This window comes from Thalassophryne amazonica, chromosome 8, assembly GCF_902500255.1.
Source record: "Thalassophryne amazonica chromosome 8, fThaAma1.1, whole genome shotgun sequence".
NCBI lineage: Eukaryota > Metazoa > Chordata > Actinopteri > Batrachoidiformes > Batrachoididae > Thalassophryne > Thalassophryne amazonica.
Window position 1 is genome coordinate 9,662,016 of NC_047110.1, and position 15,580 is coordinate 9,677,595.

The 15,580-nt window shown below is 42.3% G+C and overlaps 1 protein-coding gene across 1 annotated transcript in view; it reads right to left on the minus strand.

The window, feature by feature from the left end:
* Positions 1-290: 290 nt before the first annotated feature.
* The window catches only part of cftr (CF transmembrane conductance regulator), a 361,955-nt gene continuing 346,665 nt past the window's right edge, over positions 291-15,580 (minus strand). The window contains 1 exon segment of the mRNA XM_034175733.1: positions 291-1,707. Within this exon segment, the coding sequence (XP_034031624.1) occupies positions 1,495-1,707 (213 nt within the window). The 3' untranslated portion in view covers positions 291-1,494.

The window sequence follows — 15,580 nt, forward strand, 5'->3', positions numbered from 1 at the left end:
AACTCCTCACTCAGGGGGAGAAGGAGTAACAGGAAAACAGAGGACGGGAATGAGAGGAACAGTAGTAGCCAGTAAACCAATAGTTTTGGTATTTATATTTGTATTTACCTTAAACAAATTGTTTCTTTCTTCTACTTTTGATACTGTGTGCTTCTTACCCTGTGTGCTACTGTCTAATGCTGCTGGAAACTCAATTTCCCTGACGGACTCTTTCCAAGGGATGAAGAAAGTTCTGTCTAATCTCATTTTTACATTCATTACAGAGGTTCTATTTTTGTTTTGTCCATCTGTAGCAGGATATCTGAACAGGACATGAACAGATTTCAGTGACGTTTGGTGGTGTTTTGGTAGGTCTGGGGTCAAAGAAGAGCTGGTTAAATTCTGGTGCAGACCCACATCAAAGAGTGGATCTTGCCTTTGATCTTTATTCTGTTGATGGTGTTTGTGCCATTGATCTTTGTTTTTGACTGCTAATTAGTTCATCAGTCAGGATCAGAGGATCCGCTCCTTGATCCTGATTCTTTTGATCCTTTACACGATGACAGGCTCAAGCTAAGACAAACCGTAATGAAAACATAACATTGTTGGCAGACAAAGACCAGCATCAAAGACCAGGAAAAACACTCCCCAATAAAAAACAAAGAAAAGTAAAACGTCAACAGAGAATCAAAGAGTTGGGTCTTGGTGAGTGCCCCTCCAGGTAACTATGTGACCTTACTGCACTGATCCTTCAGATACTACAGTTATTGCAGCGACGTGTGTCTGTACGATCGTTATGACGGCAGTAAGGTGTCCGGCTGGATGTGCTAAGACTTGGATGTAATGTGATGTAACAATTTGCATAGATTTTTTTTACGTTATTTCAACTTTCAACTGAGTTAATGCCACAAGACTTCTCTAGTTAAGCTGAAATCAGTGTAAATTGTGACATCACTTTTTCTTGTTGAGACGGCAGTTCATTTTTTTAAAGTGTAGCGTTTGCTCTTTCTTGTTTTCACTGACACGATAGTTTCATGGTAATCTGGTGTGAAAACAGGCTGGATCACTTGATGACACCTGAGGATACGGAACACAAATGGTTTACGATTTTGGGTGTTTTGAGGGGGGTTGGTCTCTTCTACATGGTTCTGTTTTGTGGGAATGTCAGACATAAAACCATTTTTCTGTAATTGTGATTACAGACAAATTTACCTGAAAAGCTTCATTTTAGGAACTTGTACATGTGTGAGAACATTTGTGCTGCTGTGTTGTCCAGTTATTGAACACTTCATTAAAGAAGAACCTTGATGAACCTGAAGAGTTTTCCATTGTTGATCACATTTTGACATTATTAAATTATGATTGTGTGTAAATAAAATGGCGCTGTGCTCCCATCGTTGTTAATGGCACAGAAATTGGAACGGCAGGACCTTAGGGTTCAGTCTTCTCCGTATCAGGACTGGAAACCCATTGGGCCAGGACCTTGTCAGAATCTGGATGCAGGCACAGAGACGGTCAGAGACGAGTGTCTTGGAACTCGTCCTCAGCCTCCTCGGGCAGGGCAGAGATCTTGGCTGTCTGTGGCACCGCTCGCTTGGTGGAGTTGAGGTGAAGAGCTGGAAAGAGTCGCAGTCGGTCGGTGGGGCTCATGGCCTGTTTGAGGTGGCTGGTCTCATTCATCAGCCTGTGGATGGAGTCGTAGCTTTTCACAGAGCTGCCCTCAATCATCTGGACACGAGACAGAAACAACAAATCACCTGTTTTGATCTGCTGCTGCTTATTTTTGTTTTTCATGAAAATTATGACAATTTTCTGTAATTCTGGCTAGAGAAGCACAGCTTTTCAGGCTAAAAAATGCACACACACACCAATCTGCCACTTCAGACATTTAATTATTGTTCTGACAATGAGAAGAAGAAGAGCCAGCCGGGGATTTTTGCTGGTGGGCCGATCAATAATGTGCTGATGGCTGCCTGTTTTTTTTTTTTTGTTGTTGTTGTTTGTTTGTTTGTTTGTTTTTGCTGCGCCTTGTCATGGTAACTCTCCTGGGCCAGGGCAGCCTGCAGACACAACATAGGCCCAGTGGCTTGTCTGTCAAAAGAATACCTGACCCAGTTGTGGCCCTGTGATAGGCTACAGAGATGCAGGAGTCCCACCCATGCATGTTCAAGAGTCCTCTCACCCAATCACCTTTAATGATGAGCAATCATGATGTGAGAGACAGAAACAACACAGCAGAACATGAAAAACAAAGCAAGTCACAAAATGGAGAAAAAAAGGAAAGGTGGTGCAGAAAAACAGAGGGAAAAGAAAAAGAAAAAGAAAACAGAAGCTGTTGTTACTGATGCTGCTAAGAGCAGAAAAAATTCAGAGATGTTTGTTGTGGGGTCCTGGCACGAGCACCTGCAGGTCCCTCTCAGCACCAGCAGGTGGTGTCAGAGTCGGACAGTGAAAGAGGCTCTGGCTGCTGTGGAGGTGGTACAGGAGCAGGAGGAGATTGGTGGTGCCAATGATAGCAGGTGTGTGCCAGCATGGTGTGGATAAACACTCATTCATAGAAATGTTTAGCCTTTCATATAAATGAAAAGCCCTATAAGGTCCAACACCTATCAAAGAGAGTGGAGAGTGCTCGACAGTAAGTCAAAATCATTTCCAGTGGGGGTTGGCCTCTGCCAGGGCTGCACCTTGTCACCAATCCTGTTTGTGATATTCATGGAGAGGATAACAAGGCAGAGTAAGGAGAGGAGGGTTTCCAGTTTGGTGGGCTTACTTGATGATGATGATGTAGTCTTGCTGGTTTCATCAGCCGGTGACCTCCAACACTCACTCACTTCAACTACCTCGGGGTCTTATTCAAGTGAGGGGGAACAATGGAGCATGAGATTGGCCAGAGAATTGGCGCAGCAGGGGCGGTGTTGCTTTCACTCTACTGTACTGTTGTGATGAAAAGGGAGCTCTGCCAAAAGGCGAAGCTTTTGATCTACTGGTCAGTCTTCATTGCTACTCTCACCTATGGTCATGAGGGTTGGGTCATGACTGAAATAACTATATCATGGGTACAAGCGGCCGAAATGGGCTTCCTCACGAGGATGGCTGCTGTCTCCCTCAGAGATAGGGTGAGAAGCTCAGTCATTTTTGGGAGCTCGAAGTAGAGCTGCTTCGTGCTGAAAGGAGCCAGCTGAGGTGGTTCGGGCATCTGGTAAGGATGCCCCCTGGGCGCCTCCCTAGCGTGTTCCAAGCACGTCCATCTAGGAGGAGACCACGGAGGAAGACCCAGGACTAGGTGGAGCGATTATATCTCCACACTGGCCTGGGAACGCCTCGAGATCCACCAATCATTGGTGCTTAATGTGGCCCGGGAAAGGGAAGTCTGGGGTCCCCTGCTAGAGCTGTTCCCCCCGCGACCCGATTCCGGATAAGCGGTTGAAGATTTTATATATACAAATCTGGGCACCCCTGATGATTTCCATGATTTTCCTTTATAAATCATTGGTTGTTTGGATGAGCAATATCAGTTAAATACATCATAGCAGACAAACAGTGGTATTTGAGAAGTGAAATGAAGTTTATAGGATTTACAGAAAGTGTGCAATAATTCTTTAAACAAAATTAGGCAGGTGCATCAATTTGTGCACCCCAACAGAAAAAATACATCAATATTTATGAGATCCTCCTTTTGCAGAAATAACAGCCTCTAAACACTTCCTATTGGCTTCCAATGAGAGTCTGGTTTCTGGTTGAAGGTATTTTGGACTATTCTTCTTTACAAAACATCTCAGGTTTGTTGGTTTCCGAGCATGGACAGCCTGCTTAAAATCACACCACAGATTTTCAATAATATTCAGGTCTGAGGACTGAGATGGCCATTCCAGAATGTTGTACTTGTTGCCGTAGTAGATTTTGAGCAGTGTTTAGGGTCGTTGTCTTGTTGAAAGATCCAACCCAGCCACAACTTCAACTTTGTCACTGATTCTTGAACATTGTTCTCAAGAATCTGACCCTCAACTTTAACAAGATTCCCAGTACCTGCACTGGCCACACAGCCATACAGCATGATGGAACCACCTCCAAATTTTACTGTAGGTAGCAAGTATTTTTCTTGGAATTCTGTGTTCTTTTTCAGCCATGCATACCGCCCCTTGTTATGTCCAAATAACTCAATTTTAGTTTCATCAGTCCACAGCACCTTATCCCAAAATGAAGCTGGCTTGTCCAAATGTGGTTTAGCATACCTCCAGTGAGTCTGTTTGTGGGATGTACACAGAAAAGGCTTCCTTTGCATTACTCTCCCATACAGTATCTCCTTGTGCAAAGTGTGCTGTCTAGTTGAACAATGCACACAGACACTATCTGCAACAAGCTCATTGTGTAGGTCTTTGGAGCAGGTCTGTGGGTTTACTATGACTGTTCTCACCATCCTTTGCTTCAGCTTATCTGAGATTTTTCTTGGCCTGCCACTTTGGGTTTTAACTAGTACTGTGCCTGCGGTCTTCCATTTCCTCACTATGTTCCTCACAGTGGAAACTGACAGCTGAAATCTCTGAGAAAGATTTTTGTGTCCTTCCCCTATACCATGATGTTGAACAATCTTTGTTTTCAGGTCATTTGAGAGTTGTTTCGAGGCTTCCATGTTGCCACTCATTAGAAGAGATGCAAAGAGGGGAAACATTTGCAAATCTCATTTCAGCCGCCTCTGAACTCTTGGAGGGCGCCAAAGTTTTTACAAAGCTGGATCTTAGCAATGCATATCATTTGATTAGAATTAAGCAGGGAGACGAGTGGAAAACAGAGTTTAATATGCCGACAGGACATTATGGCATCTGATAATGCCATTTGGGCTCACCAATGCTCCAGTTGTCTTCCAGAATCTGGTTAATGATGTTCTGCGTCATTATACCTGAATATACCTGAATAAGCTTGTTTTTGTTTATTTGAACTTTATCCCATAAGAACCCAGATCCATTTTTCTTTAAGGGAAAATTATGCTGGATATAAAGCAGACTAGATGGACTACATACAACATATTTCTGATATTATTTTGGAAAAAACACCCTTTGTTGCGAAGATCTGTCATGTTACATATATGACACATTGGGCGTCTTAAGGAACTTTATTACAGATTATATAGCTTATTTGAAAATAAATCCACTTAACATTTTCTTCTTTAGAAATAAAGACTTGCCTTTTTATTTGCATTTCCATAGTATAAATCAAAATTACGTCCTTGTTAAGATTTAGCAACATTTTTTAATTATAATTTGTTTTACAGCACCAAAATGTGCAAACTGAACAATAAAACAGCCTCATATTAGAGGTACTGTCAATAACATACTGTTGCTGCAGAAAACTGAGCAACAGATATATACAGTAAACATTAAGACATAGTGCAAAAACAAAACACTGAACATTTGTATGATCTACACCATGTCTGAACTATTCTTTTCAGTTCGTATGTCAGTATGTCTTTCCTCAGTGAAGCAAAATCGCACAGAGTGGTGGTTGCATTGACTTTGCAGAATTTGCAGCAGCCACGTTTATCACATTTCACAGGCCAGTGTGCAACGTTGTCAGTGTGAACATCATCTGGAACTTTAGCATAAACTCTCTTGGGGAGGTGATGGAGATGTGGCGGTAAAGGTTGGGCGGCCTCTTTGTGAATGCACCAGAATCAGGCTCCTGGCAATTTATGCCTGGAAGCTTCTTTGTTTCAGTGGCTTTTGGACACCAAGTAGTTTACAGTCACGGCGGTAGATTAGCCACGCATTGACAAGGCCTAACATCATGGTTTGCCAGAACAGGTAGAGGTACCACCTCTGTGACCTCATGTGGTACTTGTACCTTGCAACACAAGTTACCCCACCCCATGAATGTGTTGTACTCCTTCACAATGTGTGGCCTATTGACCTGTACAAATGTCTTGTCTGATTTTCTCCAGCGTCGAGCTTTGTCTTGGGGCTCAGTTGCACAGTATGATGAGATCAGGGTGACAGACTTGTTGTCATACCATTTGACAATGACAATGGGTTCCTCTTTCTCCAGCCTGGCATCAAAGGATCCTCTGCCTCTCTTAGCAAGACTTTTCTCATCTTCAAGCTGGCAACCTGCCAAGCGATTGCTACGTAGAGTTCCTACAAAGTAGATCTGTCGCTGAAGAAGCTTGTGCACCAGTTGTACTGAAGAAAAATAGTTGTCAGCAAATACTTTGTAGTTCTGGTTTGATGGGAGTGTTTCACACAGTTTGACCACAACATCGCCTCCCATGCCAAGTGGAGTTTTTTTCCCTAGTACCACCCTCATAGACCATGAAATCGCAGGAAGAGCAGCTACCCCAAATTTTCAATCCCCAAGGATGGGGCTTTCCTTTCACATACTGTCTTATTGGGCTGTGAGTCCCTCTGAAGGACACCATTTGTTCATCAATGGAGTTGTACTCCACTGGTGTGATTTTCAGGCATTGCTGGCGAAACATACTTATTATATTGATTCATACTACGAAAATAAAAAAAAAAAACAACACTGAAAAAGGACCAGCATAGGATAGTAAAATACTATTTGTGTATTTGTCTATGTATTACCAAGAAACGTGTTGAGCTAAAGACAGGATGCGGTTTGAGACTGATATGCAAAATGTGTGTCATAATACATTTTATGATTCATTTATTTAAATTAAACATTTCTTTGGTTATATTTGTGTAAATGTGCTTTCAATGACCCACAGAAAATACACTGATAGAAATTAACTGATTAAGCTTAATTATTTGAGCAACTCATTACTATTTTTCTTATTGTGACAAAGACGTCACATGGTATTTTCTGCAAGAATGTTTAGGCTGAAGGCCCGATGTTACATATGTGTCACAGCAATTTTTACAAAACTTGTTATATATCTATTTGTGTAAAGAATGCGATCAGAACAGCATAAATGTGATCTTGGACATCTTATTGAAGGATTACTATTGTTACATGGGTTGAAACTTACCTTTGCTGTCAAAAAACAAGCTTTTTAAATTATCAGATTTTCTCCCATTTTGGAAGTGACGTCATGTGAACAGCAATTCACTTAGTGGACTGCATTTATATAGCGCTTTTCCATCTGCATCAGACGCTCAAAGCGCTTTACAATTATGCCTCACATTCACCCCAATGTCAGGGTGCTGCCACACAAGGTGCTCACTGCACACTGGGAGCAATAGGGGATTAAAGGCCTTGCCCAAGGGCCCTTAGTGATTTTCCAGTCAGGCGGGGATCTTCTGGACTCAAGCCCAACGCCTTAACCACTAGACCATCACCTCCCCTAGTGTCACATGACTTCACCAGTATGTTAAGTGGATGTCACTTTGGGACCTCATCAGTTAAATTCAAGAATAAATGTCTATGAGGAACTTTCCAGACTATTTAAAGGACATTCACATAACAATACATAGTTAAAAATCAAAAACAAAGGTGTAGGCTTATGCTCTATTTAAGAAAGTCAATAACTGGCCCTGATCTTGTATCGAAGATCAAGATCCATTGTTGAACTGTGGGAGATTCCGGTTTCAAATTGTGATCATTTTTCTTGCGGTCATCCAAAGAAGGTGAAGCAGAAATTTTTGATCCTGAGAAAAGTTGTCTGGAAAAACATCCAATAAGAAAGTAACAGGGTCCAGAGAGATGCTCACTTTCATTAGAGTCTCCACACTGTTTTTAATATTCTTCCTCAAGTAGTTCTGTATGTTGGAACAGTCTCAGAAGTGAGTTTGGTCACCCACAAATCCACAATTTCTCCAGCACTTGTCAGTGACATTTACTTTGAAGCAGAAGGACTTCAATGGTGTTCTGAAAAATCTAATTTTCATCTTCCAATCAAACTCCTTCTAACTTTGATTGCCCACTCCCCTATGGCAACCAGAGCAAATATCCCTCCAAACAGCATCCTCTAAAATGACATTTAGCTCCATTTCCCATTGCTGTTTTATGTGCTGCGTGTTATGTGCCATATCGATCATCATTTTTTGGTACATTAATATTTGTTTTTTCATTACACCTGCATTTTCAACCAAACTGATAAAATGCTTTTCTATGTTTGTAGATTCTCTTCTAATATGTTCCCAGTCTGTATGTTTGTGATGTAACTTCTTATTTGTAAATACCTATAAAAATCACTTGTTGGTAATTCAAATTTAGCTTTTAGTTGTGCAAAACTTTTAATCACATTTCCATCAAATAACCGATTCAGTGTGATGAGTCCCCTCTTGGCCCACCCACGAAAACCACTGCTGTCCAATAGGGAAGGAAGAAACTCAATATTTCCACTAATGGGCATAGCTCGTGAAAGGACAGCCTTTCCCTTTAACTGCTTTTGAATCCTATTCCAAATTGTTGAAGTATGTTTGACCCAAATATTTGTCATTTTAATTTTTTTCATTGCCTGCATGCTGAGAAATGGGAGATGTGCTAGGGCAATTCCTGGTAATGAATATTCTTCCATGGAGACCCACTAATGATCCATGCCACCACAGCTTTAATTTGGGCCACCCAATAATACAGTCTGAAGTTAGGCAGATTTAATCCTCCATTTTCCTTAGGAGTCATTTAAAATTTTAAGACATACTCGTGGTCTTTTGTTCTGCTAAATAAATTTAGAAATTAATTTATTCAGTAATTTAAAAGTGAATTGTGGGATTAAAAGGGAGGTTCTGGAACAGAAATATAGTCCTAAGAAGACTATTCATTCTTATACATTCAATTCTCCCAAAGAGAGAGAGAGAGTGGTAGTACATCCCATCTGTTTACGAAGTCTGTTAGAAAAGTATCGGACCTTTTTATTTTTTGCAAAAAACTTCTGGATTTGAATCACGTGCGCTTGCATCAGCCAAGCTTGAACCTTCGTGCGCATGTGTGAGTTTTTTCACGCCTGTCGGTTGCGTCATTCACCTGTGAGCAGGCTTTGTGGGAGGAGTGGTCCAGCCCCCTCGGCAGATTTTCATTGTTAGGAAAATGGCTGAGCGACTGCCGCTTGCTGCAATCAAAATTTTTTCAGAAACTGTGAGAGACAGCCAAGTGGAAACCATTCGGAAAATTCAGATGGCTTTCGGTGAAGATCTTATGGTCATCATACAGATTAAGGAGCATTACAACCAGATTAAAGACGGCCCACAGCGGCTGAGGGCGCGCCGCGCTTCGAGCGGCCATCGACAGGCTGAAACAACCAGATCATTTCCAAAGTGAAGGCTGTGTTGATCCGGGACGTCGTCTGACTACCAGAGAAATGGCATGAGAGGTGGACATAGCACTTTTTCGGCACATTACACTGTTACAGGAGATTTTGTAATGAAAGACGTGCGGCGGAATTCGCGCGTCAGGACGGAGCCACTAATGGTGCAGAACAAAAAGCACCTCCGTGTTGGAAGTCTCACGGGACATGCCCAGCTCTTCCACCATTCCGAAGATTCAGACGGCTTTGGGTGGCTTTTCAGTCGAGTGAGTATCTGAGAAACTGTCGAAGAGCTGAGCATGTCACATGTCCTGTGAGACCAACACTGAGGTGCTTTCGTTCCGCGCCATTAGCGGCTCCGTGGCGAATTCCTCTGCTCCTGTTTTCATGACAAAATCTCCTCTAACAGTGGAATGTGCCGGGAAAGTGCTATGTGCACCTTTTCTGCCATTTCTTTGGTAGTCAGACGACATCCCGGATCAACACAGCATTCAGTTTGGAAATGATCTGGTCGTTTCAGCCTGTCGATCGCTGGTCGGAGTGCGGCAGCCCCTCCGGCCATTGTGCGGCGTGTTTTAAACCGGCTGTACCACTCTTAATCTGTGTGATGCCCATAAATCGTCCCTGAAAGCCATCTGAATTTCCGAATGGTGTCACCTGGCGGTCTCTCACAGTTTCTTATTATTGTTATTGCAAAAAATAAAAAGGTCCGATACTTTTCTAACAGACCTCGTAAATCAGTCTTAATTTCTTTCATCAATTTATCATAGTTAGATGAGAATAGCTGTGTGGTCTTAGATGTGAGAATACTCCTAATATCTGAACCCTTGTTTGAGGTATCTGAATTAAACCAGATTATTCAATTGTGATGGCCAATCCCCTGAAATCATTAAACCTTCTGTTTTCATTTATTTGGATGACATTCTCATATTTTCCCCAGATTTACAGACAAAAAACTTGACATGTTTGTTCTGTTGTACAGACTCTATTGCATAACAACTTGTATATTAAAACTGAAAAGTGTGAGTTTCACACATCCACCGTATCGTTTCTGGAGTTCATCATAGCCGAGGGGGAGATTCAGATGGACCCGGATAAGGTGGCGGCAGTACGTGAGTGGGTGGTGCCCAGTAATCGAAAAGGCAGTTCAGAGATTCTTGGGGTTCGCAAATTTCTATTGCAAATTTATATGTAATTTCAGTACTGTTGCAGCTCCGTTATACATAGACCTGGCGCCATGAGGGGGCGTTTGGGCGCGACGCCCCCTCACATCATCCACCCCGCCTCCTTGGATGTGAGAGTTATCAAAAAAAGAAAAGAAAAAGAAGTACTGGAAAATATAGCAAAATATTAGTTATTCAATGATATCACGTATTTATCAAATAAACAAAATTAATTAACTAAAGTAATTAATTTTAAAACAAACAGATATGGCGTGTGTCTGTGTTCAAGCGATTTGATAGGTTGAAGGGCCTTTCACACTGAAGCTTCTCCCATCACCCTGCTGGTAGAAGCTTTTTTTCAGCTACTTTTCGGAGTGACGCCGACCGAGGGAGGACTGACGACTTGGTGGGATATCGATCGAACCGCGACAGCGGGCCGACCCACATGGACAAGCTGGCCTTCAGGCATCATCACTGGTCAGACCGAGGCAGGCAGCCGGGGTGATGGAGCAAACCCACTCAGTCCAAAATCTCCCACTTTTTGGATATATGCGAAGTCCCAGTTTGACCAACGGAGTTTAGTTGCAGCTTTATCGAGGTGAGAATAAAATAAAAGTAAAACGTGACGTTTACTGCACTGCTGTGAAGGTTTATTGATCGGCTAACGTTAGCTTAGACTTTTAGCACAGTTGATCTGAGTGAACACTTTAATTTCTAAATGGTTCAGTCTTTTTTATTTTTACCAAATAAAGCTACAGCTTTTTTCATACACCACAAAAGCTCAACTTTAAATAACTTATTTTTTTGGGCGTTTTTTTTTCTTTTTTTTTTCATTGTTTTTTTCCCATTTTTTTTTTCTTTTCCTTTTTTATATATGAACTGTTTAGTGTTTCTTTATATTTAAAGAAATATTTCTATTTGTCCCAATCAGGAACATTTGCTGTGCAGACAACCAAACTTCCACTGATGAGCTGAACACCATGAAGTCCAGTCGAAAGAAAACATCTCTGCTCTTCACTGTAAAAAAAAATTGTTGAGAATACTTCAAATTTGCAGGCAACAGTCTGCACTTTTATGTTGTGCCGATGATGAACTATATGTTATAGTATATAGTTCATCATCGGCACAACATAAAAGTTCTAAATAAAAGGCTCTTTCAACAGCAATTATTTTATTATTTTTTAAAAAGGTGTTTCATTTTATATTTTAACAATAAATGAACAGATCATTAAAAATCTCCACGAAATCAAAGTCCAAAGACATTTGCACAGGTAGAAACTCTCCACTTGTGCTCAAATTCATATTTTAGAAATGACTCTGTACTGATAACAACATTAAAGGCAATTACATATTTTGGCAAAATTACAAGTTGAAATGACTATTAAAAAATCATCATGAGGTTTATGTCACAGAAATCCTACTTTACAATCACACTGCAGTCATTGTTAAATTATTTCCTGTTGCATTTATAATAAACATTTGTATTTATTTACAGTGTCTTTCTGGTTGAAATGAGATATAAATAATCTACCAGACTTAAAAAAATGTTACTAATTTCCATGTTATTTTGTCTAAAAAGTAAATGTCCGCTATGTTAAACAAGAAATTATCTAATCTGAAATAACAGGTGGTTTTATTTACAGATGAAAGGTTTCTAAAGAACCATTTAGATTTAGATTTATTTAGCTATTTAATTACAAGTTTTATAAACTTTTTTTAACCATAATTCAGAAATTCTCAGGTAACACAACAACAACAAAAACATTTCGAAGGATTTTTTCAGAAAACTGCTCCATAAATGAGCAGTCCTGTGACACGTTTGTTTTGCACAGATCAGTGGCTTCTACACCGATCCGTTTTGTAGAGATCAGTGGTTTCTACACCGATCCCTTTTGTAGAGATCAGTGGTTTCTGCCACTAGTCTTCCGTGTTTGGCCCGATGCGTCGTTCCTATTGGACAACGCAAAGGTACGTCACAGCTCAGAGCATCGAATTTGGTTGGATTGAACTTTGACCGCGTCAGCCTGCCGACAAGCGGCAATGCGCGCTCCGGTCAGAAGCGTCGGTTTAGCTTGGCTTTTGACGCAACGCATCTAAAAAGCAACGCGTCTCATTGAAAATAATGCTTTTTAGACTGATTTTTGACGCATCTGACGTATTCATTGTGAAAGGCCCTTGAGGGTTGCGCTTGTCAGTGCAGCAGAGGGCAAGAATCCTGAGTCCACTGAGGTAGGCTAGCTATCCAGTTTCCACACAGAATTTTATGTTAAGATATGGACTTTTATGGTAAGATAAAAGTTTTGTATTGTTGTAAATATATCTACATGAAAGGTTTATCTTTGACCCGTTGTGTGACTGTCATGCCCAATTGCACTGTGTTTGTGCTTGTGATGGAGGGCTGTATGTTAATCTACTGTCTCGTGTCGTTTCTCAGATCAGTTGTTGGTCTGGTTTTGTGGTATGCAGGAGATCACTTGACCAAGGGTCTATACGTTCAAATAATAATTAAAAAAATGCTGTCATCACTCTTTACTCATACTCAGTCAGTCTCTTACAACGGTGTAGCCTAAATACATGAGCTTTCCAGGAGCTCACCCAATTCATTACGACGCTCAGAGGCACGTCCCCTCCGGCGCGTACTTTTTTTTGGGGGGGGGGGGTGACCCCGCCCACTGTGATAAACTCATCGCCCCCTTAATATTTTTTTTCTGCCACCGGGCCTGGTTATACAGCATGACCTCTTCCCTTTGGTCGTTCTCTTGGACACTGGAGTGTGAGGAAGCATTCAGGGTCCCAAAGCAATTTTGTTAATGCACAGGTTCCACCCGAATGCTCTCATAGCAAGTTATTTGTTCTGGCTCCACTCAGGGGAGAGGTAATTGACTGGGGTCACAACAGTTTGTTTGCCTGTCATCCAGGAATGAAGAAAACAGTGTACGTGGTCCAACAGCAATTTTGGTGGCCACAGCTTTTAAGTGATGTCACTGAGTTTGTGCATGCTTGTCAAATGTGTGCTATGCATAAGTCGTCTACGTGCCCTCCTGCGAGCTCTTTGTATCCTCTGCCTATTCCCAGACAGCCATGGACTCGCATCACGATGGATTGTGTTACTGGACTCCCTCCTTCCAGGGGTAACACTGTTGTCCTGACTGTTATGGATAGACTTTCTAAAATGTGTCATTTTATACCTTTGCCTAAGCTACTCTCGGTCAAAGAAATGGCAGAGATTATGTTGAGTCATGTATTTCGTCTACACGGGTTTCCTCTGGACAATGTTTCCGACCAGGGTTCTCAATTTGTCTCGGGCTTCTGGAGGGAGTTTTGCCACTTACTTGGGGCCACCTCCAGTCTCACATCCGGATACCATCCCCAAACTAATGGACATACTGAAAGACGAAATCAGGAGTTAGAGAAAGGTCTCAGGATTCTCTCCTCATAACATCCCTCCACCTGGTCTTCACAGTTGTCCTGGATTGAACTCGCCTACAATAGTCTCCCATCATCATCCTGTGGTTATTCCCCTTTCCATGTTGTGTACGGTCATCAACCTTCTCTGTTTTCCTCCACAGACTTATGGCCCCCTGTTCCCTCAGCCCTCAGCCTTATCCCCCTGGTGCCAGTGAACCTGGGAGCGGGCCGGTCTTCAGCATGGTACATTGCAGCAGATCGTAAGAGGTCCTAGGCCCCCACCGATGCAGCTGGTCAGAAGGTGTGGCTGTCCACTTGCAACCTGCCTCTTTGTGGTATTCCCAGGAAACTTACTCCCAGGTTCGCTGGTCCTTTTCCCATTTCTAAAATCATTAACCCAGTCTCTGTCAGTCTCAGCCTTCCAAGGTCCATGCGCATGCATCCCATGTTCCAAGTCAGCCATGTCAAACCATTCTGGTCCAGTTGTTTGTGTCCTCCGAATATTCCCCCACCAGGTTCGTGGAGGGTGGGCCTGTTTTTTCTGTACGGCGTCTCCTAGGTTTTCGGCAGAGGGGTCATGGCATCTAGTACCTGGTCGACTGGGAGGGTTATGGCCCCGAGGAGCGGTCGTGGATTCCCTCCAGCTTCATCTTAGACCCCGCTCTCATCCGGGTTTTCCACAGTGCTGTCTGGCTGTCTGGAGTCGACCATGGGGGGGGGGGGGTACTGTCAGGATTTGGAGTTTTTATGTTCTGCCTCTCTTGCTTTATTTAGTTATTTGGTTTTGTTGTATGTTGGTTCTCTTGCTGGTCTTTTTCTGCTTGGGTTTTCTCTGTCCCTATTTCTCTTGTCTTTCTCTTGTTGCTTGGTGGTAGCGTTTCCCTCGGTCTGGCCACACCCTTGTTCTGGTGCGTTCCACGCACATCTGTTTCTAATCTGCAGCTCCTCACTGGGGTGTATTTAAGGTTCACTGTTTGCTCTAGTCCCTCAACAGATTGATGCCCCTTGAGCCTTCTCTGTAGCTCTGTAGTGTGTTTTCTCCGTCCTGCTAGCCTCCTTGTGTGTATGACCACCTGCCTGTTTACTCAACCATGCCTAAGCCTGATGTTTGTTGTACAGCTTATGTCTAGCTGTAGTGGGCCATGATCAGACATGACAATACCTTTATATTGGCAGCCCTGAACTGTAGGACGGGTCCTGCTATTGAGAAGAAAACATCTATCCTTGTTGCGAATGATGCACTGGAGAGAAAAAATAATATTGCTTCATCGTTGGATTTCCTTTTTCTCCAGGGATCAAAAAAGTGCAAAGGATTCAACAAAAGACATGATAACAGCACCTGCCTTGAAATCCCTACTATTGGGCCTTAGATTTGACCAGATACAGGTCCAACACACAATTGACAACACCCCCCCCCCCCCCCCCCCCCCCAATATCAACTGTGATCATTCAAATCTGGGATTGTTGCTATGAAATTGGAAAAGAAAAGAGGGTCATCCGAATGTGGGCCAATACATTTGCACAGCCAACCGAGTGCCATACAAATCCCCTGTCACTATCACATATCTTCCCCTCAACTCAGAGATGGTCAGTGAAAGGGATACCTTTCCTTTCCAAGATGGCTGTGCCTCTAGTTCTATATTCACTCTTTGAACAGAACGTTTGTCCTATCCATGCCTTCTTTATTTTTGCATGTTCCGTTGTTCAAGGTGTGTTTCCTGCAGAAATATAATGTTGGAACTCATAGATTTTAAATGTGCAACAACTCTGCTGCGTTTTACTGGGTTATGCATCCCCTTTATATTCCAACTCAAAAAGTGAGTGTTTCCCACAT